At 34.4% G+C, this 27,557-nt stretch overlaps 1 protein-coding gene across 2 annotated transcripts; it reads left to right on the forward strand.

The window, feature by feature from the left end:
* On the forward strand, positions 1-27,143 carry LOC123688817 (KAT8 regulatory NSL complex subunit 1). Of its 2 annotated transcripts, XR_006750116.1 has the most exons (8): positions 71-2,167; positions 7,278-7,855; positions 18,888-19,094; positions 19,826-20,159; positions 20,289-20,370; positions 21,856-22,356; positions 22,451-22,720; positions 25,057-25,191. XR_006750116.1 is itself a non-coding variant. In XM_045627541.1 (7 exons), the coding sequence occupies exons 1-7, from the start codon at positions 795-797 to the stop codon at positions 25,243-25,245; spliced, it is 3,264 nt and encodes a 1,087-aa protein (XP_045483497.1). In that variant the 5' UTR covers positions 1-794; the 3' UTR covers positions 25,246-27,143. The 2 variants fall into 2 exon arrangements, 1 of the variants encoding a protein (XP_045483497.1); XM_045627541.1 differs by lacking the exon at positions 22,451-22,720 and having other exon boundaries at positions 1-2,167; positions 25,057-27,143.
* Positions 27,144-27,557: the final 414 nt, after the last annotated feature.

Consider the following 27,557-nt stretch of genomic DNA (forward strand, 5'->3'; position numbering starts at 1 on the left):
TGAAAAACATTATCCACAGAAATCATTTGAAAATAGCCTTCTTTTTTTTAAATTATAAAATTAAATTTTTTCCAAGAATATTAAACATGCAGTGCCTGAACTGGTCGATGTAGTAAATAGGCCTTGGCTGCTCTGTGTTAACGTTTGCTCTGTTTGGCGCCGCGGTCGTCGTTCGTTCCTTTTACTGGTTCGTTACTAGACAAATGGAAGTGCGTTGTTTGGCTGTTTGCCTCATCGGGCGCCATTGTTGTTGAAAAAATTACGTGAAAAATTGGTTCGCCTGCAAAATCTATATACACAAGTGTTAAAAGTGTAAACTTTCGATAAAGCGTGACTTGCTGATCAATAAATTACCGGTTAGTACATAACTATACGGAAGAAATGAGTGGTGTAATGTTGTGAGGTGCGTTTCCGCTAAGTTTGCTAAGATGAACTGGGTATCTACTACGTCTGTAAGATTTTGAAACTGCCTTAATCACGTGTGAAATTAGTGTATCATAGTAATTTGAAAAAGACTTGTTTATTTTGGTTTGAATGGAAAGGGATAAACACATTCCAAATTTCATCGACCTGTGAGCATTGTCAAGGATTTAATTGTGAACTGAACAGTTTTAAAGGGAAAAAACCGGGAATTATTGCGAGAAATTTGTGAATAGTGGCCAACTTACCACAGCTGTTAATGAACGCGTTTCATGAACGAACATATTAATAGGATTGTGATCAAGTTACTCTGCTTTTTTTAATAACATACATTTGTTTGTGACATGAAAGAGTTTTTCATAAACACTGGATGAATGGGATTGCGTACAGCCTCGGTGAGGCGTTCCCAGGTGGTCATGGCCCCAGCCTTAACCGAGACAACACAATCACAAAATTTTAAACTGGCCCCAAAAAATCATTTTCAACTGGCAACCCCAATAAACAAATTCGAGGTAAAAAATACTTTCTGCTTGGAAAAGCATAATAAGTATTACGATAAGGAGGAGCAAAATGGTATCAAGTTTAATGGTCTAGAGAATGGATGTAAAATATACAATAATTTTGAACCAAAGAAAGCTATAAATCGAAGGAATTCGGAAATTTTAGAAGAAGCCTCGGAAAATTGTACCAAACATACTTTGAATATAATGAATAACAGCTCACCATCTATGGGCGACCAAGAAGAAAAGATGGGTATTCAAAATATGGATTTAGAGACTGTTACAATGTTGCACAAAAATAAAAATGTTTCGTCAGATGTTGAACAGTTCCTACATAACTTGAGTTCGGAGTTACCTCCTAATGATTGTTCTGGCGGTGAAATTCCAACTAATGTGGACGACATTATGCAAGTTATAACTTCAATGGAAGGTGGAAATGATAGATTAGGCTCAGTTGCAACGAGCTTGAACGATGAAGATTTTCCTATTTCTGCAGGAGACTTGGCTCGTGATTTGGCTTCTAGTTTACTATCTTTGGAAAAACAATTGTTGAATGATGTCGACATGATGAACATATCTATTGAAGACCAACAGGAATGTGAAACTACAGAAAGTATTAAAGAAGCACAGTCTAAAGAATTAATAGCTGAGGTCCAAAAGAAACAAATTGAAGTTCAACGACGTCTAGACTTCTTGAAAAGACGTGTTTTGAAGGTACAATCTCGTATTATGGGACAGCATGTGAGTGGAGAAATGGCTGGAGTCTTTGAACATGTGCAACGTTCTCTCAAAAGGTTAAAAGACACTGCCACACAAGAAAATATCAATTCTTTAGATATTGCATCAACACCAAACTCCACTCTCCCTTTGCCTTTATCTGAAGCACCTTTAGACAAGGTAATGAAGCCAATGTCTCAAAGCTCGGCGAAAATTTTAGTGAGAAAATTGGAATCATCAGCAGTACTACAAGCAAACTCAGCAGCAAGGCAGAAACATGTACCCAAGTATTTTGGTTCAGGATCAATTGAACCTGCTACATTTAGGACTAGTGTTTCTGGTATAGTGGCTATTCCCCCATGGACAGCGGAACATAAACAAGAATTGCAAAAAGTTTCGGGCACTCTCAAATCACATTTACGACTTGTGCAGTCTGAAGTTGACTCAGAAGCAACAGACAGTAGTTCTGGTTGTGAAAGTAGTGATGAGTTCCAAAATTATAATAATCAGCATCAGCAGTATCTTAGCATGTGAGTACTTATTATTCAATCAATTAATTGTTTCAGTCATAAGTCCCAAGACTGGGCAGTAATTATCTTTTAACTAAAACGAATTGAATGAAGTCCCTAAATTTAAGAAAACTCAGAAGCACATATTGCTTCTAATTCAAATTTGCTAAAAATTTCATGAATAATTTTGGGAAGTTGAATAGTGATGTTATTTTGTTTTATTTGATTTTTTTAATAGATGAAGATATAAGAATGAATAAGATTGGATATTCAAATACTGTTGGTTCTGAACTTGATATGCAATAGGTTAATAATCAGTTTGCAATTAGTTGACCCACTAGCTAAGTATTACTAGGTTGTAAATATGATTGTAGAAATCATTCTGTTGAAGGTATACTGTGTGCTTTCCATGAAAATTAATTGGTATTAATTCATTTCCAAATCTGGCATATCTAATGGGAATTTGATTATTGGAAAACCTCCGTATGCATTATTATGACGTAATGACCTGATCTGGTCCGAATTTCATTTCGCATAATCGCGTATTTCTGTTCAGATAGTTTATCATTAAGTTATGCTCTTTTTCCTGTTTCACTGGTTACTTTTACGATTGAAAATACAATTTTTTTTTATCGTGTGCTTGCCGATTTTATTTTGTTGGGTTTGTCTTAGTTCTTTGCATTATTTTTTAAAATTTCGTTTATGATATCAGGACTCAAAAGCCTTTGCAAATAAATATGAACTCATATAATACCCAAATACCTAAGTACTTTCTGTAATTTAATTATATCAAGAACACCAGTAGGTATAGCAATTGGCTGTGTAGAACTAAAATATTAATGAGAAGGAACGCTAATTTTAATATTTGAAGGATAAGTAGATAGTAGTGCTTCAGCTTTTAGTACATTCTTTCTTCAGCTATATATTTCAAATCATTCGTGGAGTCGAATTTTTAACCCCTATGTAATTTTCATTGTTAACGTTCCGTTTATATACAATATCGAATAAATAAAATCTTCCACTCGCCATCTGCTGTCCGGTACTTTTCTCGGAAACTCTATAAGCTATTCGCATGTAATTTGATACAAAAACCGGTTGCTATACCACATTGATACTCCCTATTTCGCAAATCGAATCCATTTTGAAATTCAAGAATCCAGTAATCAAATAGAAAAAAATTCGAATCTTGATAAATATACATCTTGTCAAAAAATTACCGGCAGTAATGTATTATGATAAGTTCTTTTAAATGTTTTGTGGAAATTCTTTTTGTATTGCAAATGTACTTTCTCATTCGTGAAAATTTTTTTGCCAAACTCTACGCAATTTATTCAAAAAAACTCCTACCGGCATTTTTCTATTTCAAAAAATGAAAATAATAATAATTCAATGCAACCGTTTTCAGCGTAATACGTTTGAAAAATGTTTGGATGATGAATTTTCATTATTGTATTAGGTATTTCGGAACTAATTTCTGGTACTTTACTACACTATAAATGAATTGATATACATTTGGTCACAGCTTAAAGTTCGAAATTTTCGAAGAATTGATTTGCAATTGTATTATCAATCTTTAGTTGAAATTTACGTTTTTTTTTTAGTTATTTCTTCCATGGGATGGGTTAAGAATAATAAACCCTTGTGTTAAATTTCAAGTATCAGCGAGTTTTTTTTGTAGTTTGGAAGTTATCAAATTTTTAATCAGTTTGATGCGTAAATAATAATCTTTTGTTGAATCATGAAATTTTCGAGCGCTATTCAGGGCCAGCATGACTCATCATAATAAATATTTCTACTAAAATAAAACCTGCAGAATTCGGCGGTGCTACGCTTTGATCTTATCCGAAGAGGGAAAAGAGGATTTTCTGACGTATCCTTGCTCCATCCCTTTACATGGCAACCAATCAATTCTTTTGTAGCATACGCCCCATCCACAAGCGTTGCCTTCGAACCTCCCGAATTAGGCCTTGATGAGGAAATGATGATTTCTTTAATTTTACCTCGAAGATTCTTCCGTCGTCGGTCGTGTGTCCCATTGTCTTCGACCGGTTTCCATTCTCCAACGGACAGCAGGCACAAAAACTGCGAGAGTACGCATGAATTATTCAACTATTTTCGTACGAACCGCATCGATAGCAACGTCCTCCTCGTCGTCGACGTGGTTTTTTTTCAGGATCCGAAGATAGGACAGGATATTGGCCGGTTGCGTTCTGCGTTTCGCAACCTTAAAAGTTGCTACTGTCGTTATTTTTGCAGGAAATTGATTGCGTTGTGCGCGAATCCGCACTAGTTGTAGATTATTTGCTAAGGATTCTGTCAGGCTAGGTGGATTTTGGTCTTACACGAAGAATTAATATGACGTAACGAACTTGGGTCGGCACATCAAAAAGAAATCTTATCGGCGTCGATGGGATTCCTTTTGATGTTCCGACGGATGATTTTGTGTCGATTTATAACAGTTGTTTCAACATGTACTGATTTGGGTTATCGGGCTTACGCTTTTCAGTTATTGTTACCCTTTAGAAATGCGCATACACGCTGAAATGAGAACGGCAATTAGTTGTTGATATTTTTTGTAATCCTTTTTAGTTTTAAGATGTATAATATTTTATTTTTAAATTGGGTTTTTTTATATAACATTTTAGTTGAATATAAATTCTTTGGAAATAATCATTCATCCAAACGAAAAATTTAATCAACCGGTTTCACATCTCATTGTTATCAATTTCTTTTAAAATTTTCGGTTTCTTAGTTCATATTTATTTTTCTCTTTATGCCAGCAAAAAGTGATTTTTAAAATATGATGAGAAGTTTTTATACATATTAAGTAAAACTATGAGATATCGAATAAGAATGACTAGTATTTCTTTTAAAATTTGTGTTTTCATATTCTGTTTTTTGTAATATTAAAATATTATTGTAAAAAAGATTGCTATTCCAAATTGATCCTCTAAGCTGAAAATTGGATTGAAATATAGTATTATAGATATGAAATTGAAATATCTTGTCTAGGTTTTCAGTGATTTTTGAGATGCTAATTTGTCAAATAATATTGGGATTTGGACAATAAAACCGAAATATTAGTTATTTTTCCAGATTAATTCCATCACCTTCAAACTAGAGTCCATTCAAAATAATACACTAACGTCAATAATCAAATATCAAGAATCGATTTTTATTATGTTCATTTTGTTACCTGACATTTTTATGTGAATTTTTTACCAACATTTTCAGCAGATTGTCAAATGAAATTCCATTTGTTATGTGAAGTTTGAGACATATTCCTTATTGAATTTTTGGTATTCATTTGTATAAAACGCAAAATACTAATTTACTTGAAAAATAGACCTCTGAATAAAATGACAGATGAGTCTCGCATGAGATAAAGGACAATTTTGGTATTTCGACCCTTTTTGTCGCTTAGTTGGCTCAACTTTCCCAAACTGACTATCATTATTCAACTAACACGTTGATCATCATTAAAACAAGTTTTATACTTTCTATGGTTTTACTACCTATAAAATTGGATATTTACAATATAAGGATAACATTGTGTAGCCGCCAAGTTTCGGACTTTCAAGTTCATCTTCAGACTGATACTGATTTTTCTATAAATGGTACAGATAATTTATATGAATTCATGTACAAAAATGGTATTGTCAAAAACCAAAATGAAAGGGCATAAAATTTGTCAAAGGATGAGAAAATATTTTTGACCATTATGCAAAAGTCTATATAGGGTTTCCGATATTATTTGAAACGCGTCGAATATTTTGGAACAACACAGTTCTGTGTGTTCATTCATAATTTCGAAACAATTTTTGTTCACTAGCTTATAAATTTCAATGGATTAGTGGAATGTCCTGCCTTCTGATTATACATGTAAATTTTCATGTTGTCAATAATTATGGGGAAAGGGTGAGCATTATCTATGTTATGTGTTGCAAAGGTGGAGAATAGCTCATTTTTATCCGTTCGATATTTGTTGAATCTATATTTTGAATACACTTCCTGTCTGTCCTTTATATTTCATATTGCAAGTTGAACATGTTAACTCATAAAAAACTCCTGAATTACTTGTGTTACAATGATATTTTATTTATTGATTCGAAGGCAATAGTCAGATTCAATTTGGAAGGATAACTGGCTATTTTTCCACTTATATCAACGAAGTACAAGAGATGAATTAATGTTTAGGTTTCCTTGGCTTTTGTGGTGGGGTATATTCGATTTATGACTATGTGTGATTTTCTGTTTCACTAAATTCTCTAAAATTGAATGTTTGAACCCATTGCTTGCAGCTATTTTTTCTATTTCAGTTTCGCGGTTTACTTTGGATAAAGGCAAGGTAAAAACAGGGCCGGCGCGAGTCATTTTGGCGCTTGAAACAAAGAATTTTTTGGCTTCGTTGCTGAAAAACCATCAATACAAAATGACCTCCCTCATAATTGTTTCTTTTTCCAATTTAAATGTTATGTTTGGGTGGATATTATTAATGTAATTTGGCCTTTTATTCAATTGTCTGGATATTATAGGAAGATGTCATCTAAAACTCTATACCAAAAATATATTTTTAGCGGCAATTTTGAGTTGAGAGGTCTCTTTTTCCTCTTTTGTTTTTACTTTTCACTTTGTTTTTTTTTACTGAATTCATATAAATAATACTTTGAACTATTTGTAACCTCAAGTGTCTGAAGATGACCTTGAGATAAGTTCTAAAATGTTCGGTTACACAATGGGTATATTTATTGTTTTTTGGCGATGAGTTATCAAGCCAATTTGAGGTGTTACACCCCGAGGTCACTGATGGAATTGTCAATTTGGCAATCAGTGATCTCTGCCTAATATACCTTCCATCTCCATAGCTGAGCAGCAGCCGAGCGAGCCCGATTTAGGGAGAGATGCTCAACCCACAACGCCATCTCTCGGGCAAGCACAGAGTCACCGAAGTTAATATCCAATTTTAGTGATATCAAAAATATATAAAGTATAAAATTCGTTTTAATATTGATAAGTTGTCAGGAAAGCATACTTTATTTTTGTTAGGTTCTTCCGGCTTTTTGTTCCCAAAAAAAAATCTCTTGGAAGACGAGTGCTAGCTCATCACTGATGCACTATTTCGATGTTTCAGACAAAAGCGGGCCTTGTGGAAGTACTCGACAGAACGGGCGTCGATCGCCTCGCGATGGACGTGGCTTCAGGTGCAGATCTCGGACCTGGAGTACCGCATCCGACAGCACACAGAGCTCCACCGGCAGATACGCAAGACGAAGGGACAGGTCGAGCTCGAGGGCCAGGACCCCACGTGTCCTCCCAGTCCGCCCGCGTCTCCAACCGCCCTCAACGGCTACCGGGGACAGCTGCCGGGCGCCTCATCCTCGAAGACGACGCCCACCCATCAGGGAGCGGAAGAGGAGACGGCGACCACCACCAACACCTCCACGGAGTATCAGTGTTCGAGGACTAGGGGACTGTTGAATTTCCGCAAGCGGAAGTTGCTCCAGACGGGCGGTCTGCACGTCTTCTCGAAGAAGGCGGCGCGACCTAGTACTGTGCGGTGCGGCTGTCCAGTGCCGGTCGTCCATTGCGCCCTCTGCACGGGACGCACGGATCCGACGCATCCGCGCGACCAGCCGGAGGTGCTCAGCACGGCGGAGAAGGTCGCGTTGTTGGACCCGTCCTACCATCCGGTGTTGTCGATGAACGAAGGTGAGTGGTTTTTTGGTGATGGAGGGTGGTAATGAACGATTGTGTGGGATTTGAAACACTTCACTCAATGAGTCCAGTGTAAATACAAGTTCTTGAAAATTCTACTTTGAGGTTGATTTACGTCATCAGTTACGTCACGTTTCAGTTCCGTCAAGTATGAGTCACACAGAATATGCCTCATTGAAAATTGAGTGGCGCTTTCTACACTGGGCCGGTGCAATAAAGAATAGTGATGAGCGATATTTCACTAACTGTGAATCAATCACTGTACTGTACACGGTACGGTCACAGTCAAGTCAAGTGTCAACTATTCTCACACACTCTAAGCAGATCACCGTCAGTCTACTTCATGCAACTCGTTGTATGAGATCTAGATGGCTCAAAGAAAAACATTCTACAAAATAGCGTTAATTTTGGAAGAAGAAGAGACCTCGTCGAGAAATGACAAATATTAATAAGGTTGAGTCGAAAAACTCAATATCTTCGATAAGGATGACATTTTTGAAAAACCGATAACGGAATACTTTTTGATATATCCGCGGCTAAAAAACTGCTTTCAGTTATTTTGTTAATTTGAAAAAGAGATCCGGGAGTGTTAGAAGATTTTTTTTCTCTAATTATAGTCCTCGTGATGCATTCAATGAGCATCGAATTTGAGCCACCCTGTACAGTAGTCTCTCCTCACGAACGCACTCAATTAATTTTTTGTTATCCTTCACAAATCAGAATAATTGGGACGATAAAAAAAATGAAAGTGACGGAAAGGCAGCTGGTGCAATCACTGAAAACACTAGACTGACTGATTGTGTCATGTTCACATCCGCGCGGCTGTCAGATACAGTCACGATCAAAGCACTGCCCACGGAGCGATCGGACCAGCTAGCAGAAACTGTGACCGTACCGTGACTGTGAATAACGTCATTGGAAAATCACGGAAGTAATCTTGACTGTACTGTCTCTGACCGTGATCTGATCGTACCGTGACTGTTGGTATGAATATACCTTTTAGGTGGATTCATACCACATCACTTTCATTTTTTATTGCCCCTTTTGCATCGTTCAAATACGTTTTTACGTCTTCATTTTTAATTTTATGAAAATCGGATTTTCAGTCTTTGTCAAGACTTTTTGTATTATATTTTTATGTGAAAATTCATAAAAAGAAATGTTCGTTCGTGAAGTTATATCATGCAATAACAAAGTTATCTAATGTTTTTCCTTAAAAAAAAATAACTTTCTTTAATGACGAACTCTTTGAAATAAATAATAGTTAAAATCTCATATGAATCGATGGTGCCCGTTGCATGAAGTAGACTGCACAAAGTGATCTTCCTAGACTGTGTGAATGTGAATGGTTGTCCCTTTACTTGACGGTGATTTGACAGTGATCTTACAGTGACTGTTGGTATGAATCCACCTTTACATGTGGTATTCGTGTCTTCGCGCCTTATTGTCATAGTTGGTAACGATCTTGCTCTAAGACGCGTTTGGTATTAGATATTTCGCTCTCTCAATACTGTGAATGTGATTATGAATAGTGAATCGTGATATTGTAAATGATACTATAACAGACTGGGGACCAGATACTCAGTTCTTCATTAAGATTGTGTGCTTTTGGAACTATGAATAGGCTCGAACTTTAGACTTTTTTCAGACAAAGGTCGATGGAAATTACGCGACCTGTAATTTATGCAAGATTGAATTATCCTTCAGGACAATAACATCGAATTTGAAGAAATTTATTGTTTATCATTTTTATTATTTTCTATATTTTGTTATATTCTCAGATATATTTTCCATTATTCATCATTAGAGTATTAGTTCAACAACTTTTAAACTCATTTATTCATATGTACATAATTGATACAAATATAGGTTAACAAACCAAAAATTTTTTCGATTTCCATCAATTCCTGAAACCAAAACCGTAGGTAGGTGTATCAGAAATTATTCTGAAACCGTGATCACATCACGTTTCGAAATCACTGATATTAAAAAATCACAGTTACGATTCACAACGTGATTTTAAAATCACGATATCGCTCATCACTAGTCACGAATCAGAGCCATCAGCCTCTCTGCAGGCACCTAAACGTCAGCAGAGACATGATTTTTTAACTCTCGCTTTCATGCATTTCTAATATAAAAATACTGAAAAAAATCTTTTTTCAGTTTCATCGTCCATCAATTCTTTTAATAGCTTCTGTTTCTCTTTTTTTCCATGCCTCGTGGACACATTTCCTTTTTATTTTTTGTTGTTTTACTTCTTCTTCTCTAAAAGCCAAGACGTTTACCGAAAACGCCATACCATACCGCCAGTACACTAAAAGGCACTCTGAAACAATGAAAAATGACGGAATATAGTCAAAATAACCTGGCGGATAGATGTGAATATAGCATGATTAAATAACATTATCTACTGAACACAAATGACATAAAACAATGTTAAAAAAATGATACATAGAGTTGCCTTTTTAACAATTTCAAATTGTATAATTAATATAATATAGAACGCTGAATATTGGAATTCCCGGTATTTCACGTTTGCGCATGAGCAAGGCGCATCCGAAAAGGCTTATATTATTATGAAACCACCAACTATCCGTTACATTCGCACAATACCAATTATTATCAATAGCGGACCAGTAAAACATGAAAGGTGGGAATTGTAGAAGGATTTTACAAGGATATGTGAACACACATACAAGCAGAACAAAACAAATGAATGATTTGAGATTGCAAATTTCGATATTTGAGACTAAACACTTATTTTTATCCGATTAGTGATCATAATGCTATGCTTCTTTTTCAAAAAACGCAGTGATATTATAGCTTTCATACGGGGAAAACTATCAAAATCAATCTGCGCTGATGGCTCCCTGAACCACGCAAAATATTCGTTGAATGGGACTGATCGGTTTAGAATTTTTTCGGTTATTTGCAGGAAGGATCTGAGAATTCCAAGAAGAAAAAAGATAAAAGAGGACAGAATTTTCGTGACGGTTCGAGTTGAAAGCAAGAAAACGCAGCAATTATATTTCAAAAAATTAAAAATTTCAATAAAAATATGGATCTAATGATGAAATAGGAAATTTCATTTTCCCAATATCCAAAATTATAGATATCAAGCAATTTATTACCTAATTTGTGTTCAGAAGACTGAATTTAGAAAATATACAACTTTCATTGTTAAGCGTATCTTACTTTAAATTAGTAATCATGTTGCCGAAAATATTGATCATGTTAATAAGAAGATATATTTAATTCCAAAGAGGGAGATACCACCGATAAAATAAAAGATTTTATTCTGTTAGTTTTCGATAATAATGACCTTTGGAATCAGCCAAGGAAAAAAAATCAACCCTTCGTTTAAGTTTCACAGTTAACGTTCAACAGTGTGTAGAATACAAAAATCAAATATCAGTTTGTGCGTACGATGTCCAGTGCTTTTCTCCACAATTATTTGCATGGAATTTCCCACAAAAATTAATTGCTTTATCGCATTGATTAAAAGTCCATTTATCATAAAGCGAACACGAATGGAACAAAATAAAAAAATGCATTTACCGAAAACTCAACAACAATAATGATAAATTGAAAACTTATTGTCACGCCACTATGATGCTGAACACAATATTCCTTACCTCATATTCTTTGAATTTATAGTTTTGGATATCTTCAGAGATCCATGAAATTATATTTTACGAGGAAATAATAAACCATATTTAAAAAATGACAATCTTTTTCGTTATATCAAACACTTCAATTCTCGTCATAAAATCGGGTAAAAGTAAAGAAAAACTTTCAAGATCATCAATTGTCCACGGACGATTTGACCAGTGACGTCGTCCTGCTAAAACTACTAATTTTTGAATAATATTTTCCAACTGAGGCACACAAACTCGTTTATCATACCATAAGGCAAACGTTTACCGTTAATGCACCACCTGGCAAGTCTTCGAAGATAAATAGCTCAATTATTATCCCTTCTCTGGAACTCAACTGAATTATAAGGCCGGTCTTGCGATAAGTTCGTTGAGTTTACTTTGGCACTTCTTTGTTATCGCCTCCGAAAAGTTATTCCTTTCCATTTTTGAGCTTGCAAATTTTACATTTATTGAAAATTAACTCATAATAGTAAACACATCTTTCTTTGTTGAGCATAATCATCACATAGAAATTCATTGAACACTCCCTAATTTCCTTCGTCGAGGTTGAAAACTCCAACAGGCTATCTGAATTTGGCGCGAATAATATCTCGAGAATCCCACCAGTCAGTCATCTGTCGTTGCTCGCTCTTTATCCTTTTGGCAAAGCTTGCGTCTAGCTCCGTCACGTTTTATTTTATTCGCTCCGTTGGCGATTGTCGACCTCGGTTCACGACCGTGGTCTTGAACAATCAAGTGAAATCACAACACCAAGTGGTACCGGGATGGTACCACGCTGTTGGCGTCGTCAGCTGAATATGGTATGATTCCTCTGGCGAAGGTTCCCCGGTCATAGTTGCCCACAACTGATTCATTGACGTGCAGGAAAAAATTACTGGCTTATAATTCTTGCAACTTGGGTAATTTCCGATTTTACTTCGTTTCCGGAAATAAACCGTTTTAGGACTTTGTACGGATAATATGTATTTCAAACACTTTAGGGATGTTTACACAAATTTTGGTTTGTGATATAGAATTTACAATAATATTTTGAAATAGATTCTGGATCATTATTTTCCAATTACAAACCTTGAAATCGGTCAAGAAAAAAAAACTTTGCTACCGCCGTTTTATACCAAAATTCGATGCTTTATTGTAAAAAATCAGTTATACATTTATGATTCAAAGTATTGTCCATCGCTGGCCCCTACTGTCTCTCATCTTTCGGGCAGTGTTGAAAAAACTGGTCATCTTTTGAAGCGAACCACGAATCGATCCAATTTTTTTTCCTTCTTAAGAACGAAAGTGCTGGTCAGCCAGGCCGTGTGCTTTTGATCGAAACAAGTTATAGTCCCAGGGAGCAACGTCTGGGGTAGGTCTCCCCATTTCAACGTTCTTGACCACTATCGCAACAGGGGGTCGGTAAAATCACTTCATCATGTCTCTCGTTGTATTGCGGCCGTTTGTCTTCCAATGCTTGGCTCAAACGCATTAATTGCGTTCGATAACGATAGCCTGTGATTGCTTCAGTCGGTTTTAACAACTCATAATACACTACGCCGAGCTGATCCCACCAAATACTGAGCATGACCTTGTAACCGTGAATATTCGGTTTGGCCGTCGAAGCATGGCCGGGATATCCCCATGATTTTCTGCGCTTGGGATAATCGTAATGAACTCATTTTTTGTTTCCAGTCACAATGCAATGCAGTAATCTCTTCAATCTTTGCCTTGTAAGCAGCTGTTCACAAGCAAACATTTGCCGTTCAACATTTTTCGGCTTCAACCCGTACTGCATCTAATTTCCTTGTTTCTGAATCATTCCCATGACTTTCCGGTGTTTTGAAAAAGGGCTTGTTGCGTCACTCCCAATGATCCTGCCAATTCTTGTAGCGTTTGACACAAGACTTGATCAAGTTATGCCTCCAATTCTGTATCTTCGAAAACCTTCTCTCTTCCACCGCCCTGCTGGTATTTGACGTCAACATCAACGTTCTTGAAGGGTTGAAACCTCCCACAGCATGTTTTTTCCCTAATAGCTGCCTCACCATTGTTATGTGAGAGCATTCGATGAGCATCAGTCGCAGCTTTCTCCATATTGAAGCAGAAAATTAAAACCTCTCTTAAATGACGAGAATTAGGCTCGTAATATGACATGTTTGACCGAGAATAACTTTATGATACAGACACAAATCGACTAATATTTCAATGGCGTTATGTTTACAAGTACCTACGATCTATTTATTTTGACTACAACTTACCGCTACAGCCATCTATTGCAAAACGGCGGATGCAAAGATGTACACCTAATATATTCTTTTCAATATCATTCATTATTATAATTACACATTTTCTTCTGAAAATCTATGCCTCAGTGGTTAACGTTCGAACTTTCACAGACCTGGTTTGGATCCACCGTGTTGTGGTTTTTCTCATTTTATTAACCGTTTTTCAATTATGTAAGATTGTCCATGACAAAATAGTTAACCATATCGTAATCAATGAATTTTCGTTGTAAAATGTTATTTTAAATGATACTATAATTTTGACGAAAATAAGTGTGCTTCAGTTTTAAAAATTCAAATAGATTTTAATTAAAAAACTTTCCAAAAATTGGTTGAATGTTTTATTAATAATTGCTGAGATAAGAAATGGACTGATTAATAAAAATAAGTATAAGTCACGTTTCTACTTTATGGGCTGATATATTTTGGTTTATAATTTTGAATAATGGTTTTTTGGAATCTTTCAAGGAAAAGATTTTCTTACCTTTATGAAATTTTATTATTTTGCCTTTCAAAATGTTCAGAAATCACATCTCCAATATCTTACGTTGTCCACAGTTTTCTCTGGAAATAAAAGGCATTTCTCTACATGAAACTTGATACAAAAGTCAGTTGCTAATCAGCATTGGTCCGAAAACTTGATCCATCAAGCTTGAAGGCTAAATATGACATAATTAAATTCTATACTGGGTGGGACATTGATTTTATCTTTATTATGTTGATATCTAATAATGATTCAACATATAATATAACACATTGGCAGGTTTTCCATGCTTTGGATATATTTCCGAATGATGGTATTTGTTATTTTTGTTCAAAAAAAAATTTTCACGATATAATACATATAACTAGTACATAAAGGAAGGTTAAGGACCTAACCTTTGTATGATTGACTAGTTTGAACTGAACCAGCGACTTCGCCCACGTGAAAAACTATCTTAAAATTATGGTGTTCCTTCAAGTTTTATTTTAACATAACTGAAACTAGAAATGAAAGCGTTTACAGGTTCAATATCTTTGCGCGTGCCTTGCACATGTGTAAAATTGATATTCCCGGGACCTCAATATTTTGCGTTCTACCATGTAGTAGAGAGTGATTTTGATGAATTTTCTTGCTGATATCCTGGTTGGGACACGAAATGGTTGCATATAAATTTCAGCTCTGTCGAATATAACTTATTCTTTTTCAGTTTGATGTATATGTTAAATACAAACCTTTTTCCTAGTTATCAAGTTTAGAATGATATCGCTGTTTCTCCCAAGTAAGCCTTTTGATTTTTTTGAGCGAGGGGATCTGAAATATTCATCAAAATATGCCCCCAAGCAAGACGGGATTTTCGTGTGATTCACAGTTATTTCCTAGCGTTTCAATATCGATTTTAGCTTGTCCGTTCCTTTCCCCTTTACAGCCACAGCGTTTATGAAGACGGCGCTAGGACTTTGTTCGTTGAGCTCGCTGGCGGAGCCTTCAAACCAGTATTTTTCCGGTCGATTTTTATAGATATTTATCGGGACACGACATTACGACCCACTCAGAGACGTAGAAGTAAACGTAGCCATTTAAAGATTAGATCATTTCAGTTTGCGTGCCACTCGAGATTTTCTCCACGTTTTGATTGATCCTTCGCGATTTTTTCGATTTATACACGGAATGCCATACGGTGTAAAAGAATAATTAGAGTTCACTTCATTTCTTAAAACCGTGATTAACCGGAAAAAGCTAGATCAATCGTTGATGAGATGTGGAGGAGTGTTTTAGAAACGCGAAAATTATAATTAACTTATATGTCAATCTCGTCCTTCTAAGTAGTCAACAAGTTAGAAATATATCGGCCAACGTTTCGAACTTATATTAGTTCTACATCAGGCCTGCAAAATGAATAACAATGAGAATTTTCGTTCCTTTTTTGCAATGTACCATCATCTCCTAGAGTCTCGAGATATTACTAATTTGTTGATTATAATCAATATTATAGTTTCCTAGAAATGTATACCAGGGCGGTTGTATCACGCTTTATAGTTCCGCTAATACTAGGAAACACTTGTTATTTACGGTGCTATATTACGAGTCATTTGAGAGTGTGCCACTGTAGATAAGTTTATATAAGTGCTGAGTTGAGGTCATTGTTTTATTGGCGATTTTGATATGCGAGAATGGATGAAGTAGAAGTGTGGGAATATCACAGGGAAAAAAAACATACGCTATTTACTTACTGCATTAAGTATTATTGCTTTCTCCCAACTTGAGATTTTCTTACAAAATGAGAGAAATCAAGGACAGGTTTTTTTCCTCGTCCTTTTATTACTATTACTGAAATTTCGAAAAAGTAAAAAAAAACACCGATTGAATTTCACGTTTTGAAGGCCATACAGGTGAAAATCACATTCAAAACATGTATACAGGGTGTTTCACTATTGATGCGACACTCTATTACGGTTAAACGATGAAATTTTCTTTCGACACAGTAACATTAGGCTCCATTAGAGCTACATTTTGAAATTGTTTGTAAATACACAGGTGTACCAAAAAAGTGAAAATGAACAAACGTGTTTTTTGTAGAAATCCTATTTTTCATTGAATTTTCAGATTGCGGGGCAAAAATGAACCTAAGTTTGTCCAAACTTACCGTTTTTGATATACATATTTCTATTTTTCATAAATAGAACAGTCTTTAGAAAAATCTAATGAGTCTGAAATGAATGAATTTATTTAAATGAAATCTTGAAAGTGAATGCTAGAAGAATGCAGGCAAGTACTGACTTTTTGGTAATCATTGAGAATTCTATTGGGTGTTTAAAATGAGACAATTCATTGACAACACATTCAAACATTAATATCAGACTCATTCCAGATGGCATTTTATTTTTTTATTAGGTAGTAAATTTTATTATCTTCGAAAAATTCTCTAACAATTGAATAAATAAAATATAGGGTGTGCTATTTGAAATGAGCCCAATATTAACGTTCAAATAAGTCATCAATGGATCGACCCATTTTGAACACCCAGTAGAGTTCCCAATGATCATCAAAATGTCAGTACTCATCTCAGTTCTTTTATCAACTACCAGATTCTAGTAGATTCACATTCAAAGAAACTTATTGATTTCGAAGTTATCAGGTTTTTCCAAAGACCCTTCAATTTATGAAAAATCGAAATATCTAAAAAAAAAACGGAAAGTTTTAAGCATATGAAACTTTGAACAAACTTGGATTGATTTATTCCATTAAATCTGAAAATTAAATAAAAAAAACAGGGTGTTCGTCCATTAAGGAAAGACATATTTGGTCATTTACACTTTTTTGGTACACCCTGTACATTTCCGAACAATTTAGCTTGTGCCTAATGATACTGTGTCAAAAATAAATTCGAAAATTTCAGCGCTCAACTGAAATAGTGTCGCATCAATGGAGGAAAACCCTGTATAATAGTATAAAACAACAAAAATATATTTATTTTTCCATAGTGTCTTACTTCTTAAAGTATTCTTTTCCATTTTGAATATTCGAAAGAGATAGACATCTTCAAAAATAATATGCCATTGAAATATGAAAGCAGTAATTTGTGTTATAGAATATGGTGGCTGTTAATTAGGGTATGTGTTTCTGGAAAGGATTTCATTATCGAGGTGCGAAACCTATGCGTTTGTTTATTTATATAGTTTTTTCGATGAAGTATACAACTTTTTTACCGCTTCTTCATCAAAATTCCATTCGTAATGCAAAATTTAGAGATATATTTTTATCCATTGTGTTCTGCGGCAAAAAAACCCATTGTGGAAAATTTCTCGAAATTTATATTTAAATAGGTATATTCAAGAGTTCAAATCGTTTGTTACCACTAATGGCGAATAAAAACAGCTGTATTTGAACAGACAATGAGACTTCATTTTATCTCTCCATTCTTCAATCCACGAATTCATTCCATGACTCATAACTTGAAAACAAATATAAAATAACACGAACTTTAGAACTGTTAAGTAACCTTGACAAAATTTACCATCAAACTGGAAAGCTGATTTTTACTACATTAATTCTTTGGTGTAATTTTTAATTTTACCTATTTATTATTATTTTTTTTTTGTAAACTTTAGTTGACATTGAAAAATATTTTGAAATAAATTAAATTGAATTGCAAGCGAATCGTTAATTCTTTTCGAAGCGTTGAAAATATCAGAGCACATATTTTGTTTATTACAATATTTATCAGGAAGTTGAGATTTGCAGGCGGCGATTTCATAGAGACTTCAATTAGGAAATAGCAATCAAATAAAATTATTAATTTCTCTCATCAGTACGAAATATTCAGCCAAACTTTTTTGTCGAATATTCTCATTTCAGTTCAATACATTAATTGAACTTCGACGTGACTAAAATTTTTTCATATCAAAAAAAAGTTTTAATTACCCACTTTATTTAATCTTTATTTCATGTAATCTCTCCTTATTGTTTGCATTAGTTTGTTTGTATTTGACGTTCTAATGCGAATTAGGGGTCAAAGACCTCTATTGAGAGTATCCAGAAATTTTGATGGGGGTATTCATAAATGGGAATATTCTACTTTGCGGTATTTATTGAACCGAGGTGCCAAAAAAATTGAATATTTTCCGAAAAAATTATTATAAAATGAGGTTAATGATGAATTAATTGCCGAAATAATTAATTCAAATGAAAAATATGGAAATTAGGCTCATATTGTATGAATTCTACGTTTGTTTAATAACTGTTGAAGTGAATTAGAAAAACTGTTAAGAATTAAATTCATTCTAAGTTATATGTACTTAATTAGTTTCTGAGTATATTTCATACTATGGTGTTTTAAGTAAAACTTGTTTTGAATTTACTTAATAATTAAATTATTATTATTACTCGTATCATAATGATAAAGTTTCACATTAATTAGTTCTATATGGACTAATCTTAACTTATTTCATCGACTTAATTCTATCAAATTTTTAGATGTCTAAGGAAATTATAATGACAATTTTGGCAGTTATCTACTATCAAAATCCTTGTACATATTTGTATTTATTTTTCCTTTTCTTTGAAATTAATTCTTCGTAGTACTTGGAAGTCTGTTAAATACTAAAATTCATTTTTAGATATTTCTGAGGGGCTTCATATGGAAGCTATCATGAAAATGCCTGAATGGCAGCAGAGAAGTGTCCGAATGAAGACTGTGAAAGGTTATGCTAAAGGAGAAAGACTAGACAAAACATTATTGGATCATCGTTCTAAAAAGTTGGAACATCGAAAGAAGCATGGAAGGTTGTTGAAACCCAGTACAATATCTGCATTAACAGCAGCTAGTAAGTACTTTTTGGAAATTCAAAGGGTTTAGGGTGTATCAGTAGGAGTGCAAGTTTGAATTATATGTGTAACAACACATCTCGGGAAGGGTCTCCACGCTTTTGTTGGCACATTTATACTTTGTTGAAGAGAGTTTCAATAACGGTATTCCATAAATGTGGCGGTATTTTGATGATGTACCGTCTATTTTAGCCCTTCAAATCTGAACCATCCCAAAGCCAAAAGTCCAAATAAGACAAATAGCAAGAATATGGCAGTTGAATTCTGCATAGCCTGGCTTGTCTTCAAAGAAAAATATCACAATGATTCCTGCCACGAAGTGAGAAGTTTTCCAAACATTGCTTTCTTGTGAATCATTTCTAGTTTTCCAAGCCCCAAATATGGCAGTTTTGCTGGTTAACAACGAGTTATCAAGGTGTCCTCAATACTGAAAATGATTTTGAGAATGGAATTGGAAAAAAAAACTTCTTCAAGGATCTACTCTGTGGTTCACTCATCATAGTAAAATTAACTTGTTACTGCGCTAAAAAAGAACTTTTTGAGCTGTTTATTATGCCCAGAGCGAGAAGACAGACAAATTACAATAAATTCCGATTTGTGTATGATTCAATAACTGATTAGTTAACATTTGCTTCGATCAAAATTTACCAAAATATTACTGGATGTTCTTGCTTATATTTGTGTATTCAAGCTTGATATGGATCCCTAATGTTGCCAATATCTATTTCAGAAATAAAAAGCAAAATTCGAGGACGAAAGTCTAGTCGTCACCTCAACCGTCTTGGCAGAAAAAGGCTCCATTCGAGTATGAGGTCTTCCAATGTGCAATCATCGAATGATGGATTAGACGAAGAAGTGGAATCCTTAAGCAACAGCAGTGCCCTACCAAGATCTGTATGCGGATCACCGAGTTCGTCACCTCTACTTCATATGCAATCGATCAGCGGGTTGAACAAGAAGAACAGGGTCAGCTCATATGACATAGACAATATTGTGATACCATATAGTGTGGCCGCTTCGACAAGGGTCGAAAAGTTGGAGTACAAGGAGATCCTAACCCCAAAGTAAATAATTACGATTTAACATTCTTATCTTTTCCAGCAAGCAAGAATGTTGATTGCTTGTCTCTACACTTTTTTTTTTTTTTGATAATAATTTGAGATTTAATTTCGAACTGATTGATTTTTTTTTAGGTGGCGAATCGCAGATGATGTTTGCCTCAAATACGAATATAAAAATAACGGCACCATCAAGGAAATTGAAGAAGAGAATGATGTGAGTAAAATTCTTTATCTTTGCGCTTAATATACTGATTCAGGGACATTAGAAGTCTTACACCCAGAAAAGATAATTTGATAAAATTGAAGCCTAACGAAATTATTTGTCCTTTTCATACTGACAATAGGTTATTGAGCAGTATAAAAATGTTCTATTTATTGAAATCCTCATTGTTAGATTTTTAAGAACGATATACATTAACTTGAAAAAAAATGTTTTGAATAATATGCAGAAAAAGCTTTGAAAACTTCAATAATCCAAACCTATTATCACATGATAAGTAACAAACTTTGGATTAGACGAACTTGTGATGATGTCATATTGCGGTGAACACATGTGTTTTATGAATTTCGTTGCGTTTACTGTATTGCTGCAAATTTCTACAATAAACTATGTTATTTCAAGAGTTTGAACATGATATTCTCCATGAAAAGGTCATTAAAAGCAGGGTATTCAAAACAACATTGAATTCCAATCTTGAACATATTGCTTCAGTATAGTGAAGAATGTAATGGATCAAGTAGTCATCCAAGTGACGTCATGTGGGGTTTTGATGGCCTCGTTGAATTAAATTTTTTTAAAAGATATTTATGTGAATTCAAAATATTCACTCTTTATGTACTCAATGAACATCACAATAAACATGATTTGTGAGGATTTGAAAAAAATTGTTAAATAGGTTATTAGTGATTCCTTTGATTGACGTCAATGTTTAGAAATGGAAGCACTTTTAAATCATGTCCTTGATCATTCTAGATTGTCGATAACAATTCACTTTCCCCGTTTATTTTGTTAGACATTTTTTCAAAAAAAAGGCATTAAAATTTCTGCAACTACCTTATTCACTTGATTTAAAACCCATCAAACATTTGTGAGATATGATAGGGAAGCCACTCCTCTTTCAAGCATCCTTCACGTTTACCATTGTTGTACTAATTGTTCCTTCTTGTCGTAACATTGAGTATATTAAATTGATATTAAGGTGACTTTTCATTGAAGATTATAATATATATTATATCCCCCCAAGAGCAAAGATTACTTCTAGGAGACTTTATGTATCTGTAGCTTTATCGTAAAGCAAGGTGAGGGTTATTGATTCATATCTCGTGATAAAATAATAATAATAAAATTTCACTTTGATATCAAAACACGGCAAGGAAATAATTCTTGCGAAATTGCTTTTGTTTAGTTGCTCGTCCACATCAATATCTTCCAATTCCGGCCTTAAAAATCATTAATCATAACTCGGTAGCACAATCCATTCACTGTAACAGCGTAACACCACATCAGCAGGAGGATGGTGAGGCTTTTCAACAATAATTCCTTTTATTCAAAAGTGACAGCTGCCTAGATAGCGTGCTATTCAAAACCTTTTTGGGAAAATGCTGTATTTACCTGTAACGAAAAGTCACCCTTATACTTGGTTTCTTTGTCTTAAATGACCTCTTTGTTTTCCTTGGTCTATAACTTTCTGTTTTCCAGATCGAAGACCTCAGCGAGGATGCCGTCCTCATTCGTCACGACAAGTGCGAGCAAGACGAGCGAAAAAAATTCCTCAGCTACCTGAAAATGCCTGTCGGTTACGGTCGTACCAGATCACACAAACGAACCGACAGTCGGGCGGAGTCGAGCGACACGAATACCCCCGATCCGATGTCGCCGCACCCCGCGGAAAACCACGAAGTCCATAAGGAGAGCGCCCCGACTGGCGGCTCGCCACTGGGCTCCCCGCCGGCCACGCCCCAGGGCGGGGTCTCGTCGACGCATGACGAGGCCACGCCTCACATACCCTCGATAAGCGTGCTTCGAAGGAGGACGTTCTCTCGGGCGGGTATCGCAAAGGATAAGGATACTGGCAAGGAAGATATCCGTTGCAGTACACCTGATCATCCAGAGGTGCAACCTTATGACAGGAGATGTTTCCCTCTGGAGGAGCAGATGTACGAGGAGATGGTCAAGAGTATGCCGGAGGATCACCAGCTAGTGAGTATTGTTGTATTCTTTGTAGGTGTGTTCAGAGTAGTAAACATAGAGGGAGAATGTGTCATTTACAGTAAGCGAATATTGTCCCCAACAGGTTCTAACAAGTTTAACAGATGGAGGGGAATCAAAGCACATTGCAGAATTCAACCTGTGATAAGATATTTGACTCAATTCATAGGTTTCTCCACAAACATCCCATCATTAATGGAAGTTTTGTAATAACTCAAAAATATCGAAGTAAATAACTTGAAATATCTGCAAACATTACAAACTCACGAAACAACCAATGACAGATGACTCCGGTTTAAGCTGGTAGATGCAGGAAATAGCAAATATTCTTCTTACCACAAATTCGAGAGTTGAGGTAAATATCAAAGACAAATTGTTGAATTTAACTGAGAATCATTCAAATAGATTAAATTCAATATAATATACATTTTTAATAATATAATATGATGGTGCATTTTAAAATCTGATAAAGTCCAGATAACCATGTTGGGGATACTTTACAATCGAGAAAACTCCCTCTATATAAAAAGTTTATTGCTCTGAAGAGGTATGCATTTTTCAATAGACTGGTGGGTGGCATTATTTATTTAATTACTAATTATTAGTGGTTAAGATTGGAACAATTCAGAAAAAAGAAAAGAAACAAAAATCTCAATTATTACTTTACAACACTAGTGTTTACGTCTTGATGTATAGGAGTAGAATTTGAAACCCATAATATTCGACAGATTGAATAGAATGAAGAATATCGTCAAAATGTAGTTAAAATGTACTTACAATGTAGACAGAACAAATTGAACTAAAAGCAGTACATACTAGAAGTAGTTATCATTCAATGAATATTAAAAATTCAGAATTTTAATTATTTACCGTCTGATTCAGAATCGACTTTTAGACTTTTTGAAATTTTTTCAGAGGTAGTTCCGTTTTTTTTTGCGAAGAAACAAATTGACCAGTGTCCCGTGCAATTAAGAAGTCCACTTGTCAATTTGGACGATCAGGTCTTTTTGGGTATTGTATTTTTATTTAAGTAATTTCATTTTGATGATACATCTCTTATTGTCTCATATTGAGACATTAGTTACCTTTGTATAAAATTGTAAGTTTGTTCATTGAATGATCTCAAGTGAAGAAAGCATATTTTGGTCGGTTGGTCCATTGTTGGAACACAATACTCCCAGATCGAATCGGGAGTTTTTGCTCAAGACTAGGAAAGAAATTTTCTTGTTCTGGGAGACCATCCTACCGTTCGCTGTTGGGTAAACAATTAACAGTGCCATGTTTTGAACTGGTTTGCATTACTTGTATAAGCTCTAATCGCCTGAGAGGCTTAGAGACTCAACATAAGTAAAATCAATTAAAAAATAACCATAATTTGGATCAGAAGAGGAAGCATGCAAGGGAATTATATTCTATGTTCCGTACAGTTTGACGTAAACATTGATGCTAAGTAAGTAATCCATTAAAACTTCTGCAAATCAAGTATTTGTGAATTTCAAAATTATTGAATTGAAGATTAGTCATTGATAAAAAAAATATATACAATATGTACAAAATTTGTTTTATGAATCGATTTCTATAATATGTAGGCACTTTCACACTACAGACCAAATTCTCAAGTCCTTCGTTGTGGTCATGGAAATATTGGGTAATTTTTTTTTGGTATTCTTGAATTTTCTATGGTTCTGGTTACGCGATCAACATGAAATTTCACACCAGGCTCTAAATTTAGATTCTCTATCGGATGTCCAGTTATGAAATAAACAAAAAAAAAAAAAAAACAAATTCGAACACACATTTTTACGGAACACTTAGTAGGATTTTGCCTATTAACTTAACTGCGGCATTCATAATCTGAACCTATGTTTCAAATTTCAAGTTTGTAGGTATTTCCGTTCGAAAGTTGGCAATACAGGTGGTTGGACAGAATAGAATTTGAAGATGGATTCGTCATCAACGAGTAGAAACTTATCATTTGAGACCAATCCTGGCTCAAAATTTGAAAATTACAGACTGATCAAAAGTCTGCATTGTGCGCTTGCTCTCACACTTTTGATCACTATGGGTATGGTCCGTATATCACCTTGGTTACTATGGTTAGTAAGTTGGTGGTCCGTATATGTCAAATTCCTCAAAAACCGGTGACTATTTCCTCAAACTTAGGGTGAGTTATCTGTCACCAGAGCAACCGTACTTTTATTCTGGTTAGGTTAGGTAACCACGCCCACTCGGCTTGGCAGTTATCATTTTAATTTTAAGATTAATGTTTATGAACATTTTCTATGACATCTAACACTAAAAACCTTTATTATTTTAATTATGAAACAAATATCCTTCAGAGCCATTAGGAACTTTTAGCTGTTTACAAATTAAAAGAGATCAACCATTTATAACCTCCACCAACATTCTGTCAACGAAAAATTTGGTTGACCAATGACAAGTGTCAAGCGGTCCGTGAATACGAAGCAGGTTATCTGAAACATTGAAAACCACTAGTAACCGCTCTGAAATTCTCGGCGATATAAGGACCATACCCTATTTTAATAACCATGAACAGTGCAATTCTCTTCAACCACATCAATCTGCCAACTATTGATGTAATTCGTCCAAACTATAGTTTGGTCTGTAGTGTGTGCATGTTGTCAGAATGAGATATAGGACGAATTATTAATTTATCTGCATGTTTTCTAGTTAAGGACCAACATCCAATCCCAGGACACCCACGAAGAATACGACAGTGTTTCGAATGGGGGTTATCTAGAATCTAAAGTGGGTTCACCAGGTAGCGAGTCAACGGAGTCTGCGCTGGCCGAAGAAGATCCTAATGACCCTGAGTGGATAGATGTGGAAAGGACACCGAGAGACCGTCACAGAAGATAGGCCTTCGGTAGTATGAGTTGATTTTTTTCTATTCATAATTCATTTCAAATTTACCCACCCTTTCTCGTTTTTTTTTTTAATTTTTCGGGGGTGAAAATCTACCGATGAACCAGAGAACTGTTTTAAATTTGTTAAAATTCTAATATGTTGTTAAATGTTGATGATCTTTCTGGGAAGGGATCGTCTTTTGGGGTATGTGAATCGAAATATGCTTTTTCGTAAAATCATCAGAAATACTTAAAGCCTACAATATTTCAAGGAGACCTTTGGTACAACTATCCACTTAAGGGTACCATGTAAATCACTCGAATTGTGCCATATTTTTCAGTCAATTTGGATGCACATATTTCAAGAGACGATTTGTTGTTTTTGTTGAGTTCTGAAAATTCTAGCCTTCTTACTTTTTGAGGTGATTTGATGATGTTTATGGAGTAAAATACAAAAAATAACCAAAAATAGCTTCGAATTTTGTATTTCCTTGAATCTGTGATTGTGATTACATGTATGTAAATAATAATAAAATTCATATATCAATACTGTTGTTGCTTTATAGTATTGTTATAAACATTTATCAAACTATAAGCAAAATACAGAATTCCGAGCTTTTGTAGATTCATTTCCTCTCATGTTATTTAATCAAATAGTTCACTTGTCGACCTTTATCATTTGTACAGTTGCATAAGGGTTCGAAGAAATCTCCCAATTCGCTCTTGTTTTTTCAAACTTAGCATAACATGTGGGTCTTTTTATACAGGATCATTCTCTAAAATAGACGGACCAAAATTAAGTGCAGATTCCTCAACCACAAAAAGTTTGTTCCATAAACTTTTCTGATATCTTGTAAATAATATAATTTTGTCGTAATTGACTGAAGACTCTGATGCTGACATTTGGTGGTCAGTTTGGGAATCATTCTGTATAATAATTTGAAATGGATATTCTTAAAACGACACTCATAAGTGTATCTTTGCTAAACTGTGATTAAAATTTAATGAGACTCTCTCATTGAGTGATGATAGAATACCAAATGTGGATATGTAGAATTGAAAATTTGCTTCATTTTAAGCGAATAACTGAAGATTGCTTCATTCCCTTGTGTTTTGTATAATTATAGTATTGCAGTAGTAAAAGGGCTCCATGTGAAAACCTATAGGATATCAGTTCATTTTCTCAGTGATTTTTTTAAAATAATGTAAATACCTTTGTTCAAAATTAGAGTGTACAAAATTTATTATAAATAGACTGTATTTGTTCAAACTTCGTAATATGAATATTATTTTTGAATAAATAGGTTTATTGAATTTTTATTATTTTGTTTATAGTACATATAGGAATATCCATGGAGGTAAGACAATTTCATAATTATCTGGTACATACCCACATTCTAAGAATTTCAAATTTCATCTACCGAAGTTTTCTATTTGTAGAGTCAGTATTTTCAAGAAGTCAGTTTTACTAATTGCGAACTTCATGAAAAGTTTACGACATTGAAATGTTTCATCATCGTAATTCATTTGTCGTCTTAATCGCATGGAGCCAATTCCTGTGTTTATATATATTTTTTCAATACTTTCTAATCCATTTTGGTATAGAGTTGTTACTGCTGAAAAATGTAGCCCAGTTATTTACATTTGTATAAAGTCGTTTCATTATTTGACTTCAATAAAAATTTTTGAAATTAGGAAGTACTCTTTATAAGAGTCAACTTTGTATATCATCTAATGAAAGAAAGGAGAGTATATTACAAAGTTTTTAGTTTTTACGTGTCATTTGTGTTGAAGATCATTGTAAAAATAAAGAGAATATATTTATTTTCCAGTGACTTGGATTAGTTACATTGTAATGGTACATAAATTTTTATAAGCAATGTGTTGAAAATACAGAACACCTTGAATAGCTTTTTTTTTATTTTTTTTTCCTTTTTTTCTGATATTAGTGAACATTGTTGAATTCATGGCCACAAATCATACTGATTTGTTGCATCTAGAACTGTCTCGAAGACAGTAATTCAGTACAATTTTTATTTTTGATTTTTATTAACATATAAGTTATGGATTGATCTGCTGTATCTTGATGTTGATATAAATTAGGGTGTTCCTATTTTTTCTCTGCTTATTCAATGTTTTATTGCTACCGAAGGTAGAGGAACCTTTATTAATTATATTCAGAAAGGAAAAAAATGTTGCATTTTGTACCATTCTGAACAACTTATGAGTTTGACAGTATGTCTGAACATAAGTGTATCCTTTACAATTCTTATCTAATATTAGAATTTTGCTACCTGGGTTTGAAACGTTCAAAGACCTCTCTCA

This window comes from Harmonia axyridis, chromosome 1 (genome assembly GCF_914767665.1).
Source record: "Harmonia axyridis chromosome 1, icHarAxyr1.1, whole genome shotgun sequence".
NCBI classification, from domain to species: Eukaryota; Metazoa; Arthropoda; class Insecta; order Coleoptera; family Coccinellidae; genus Harmonia; species Harmonia axyridis.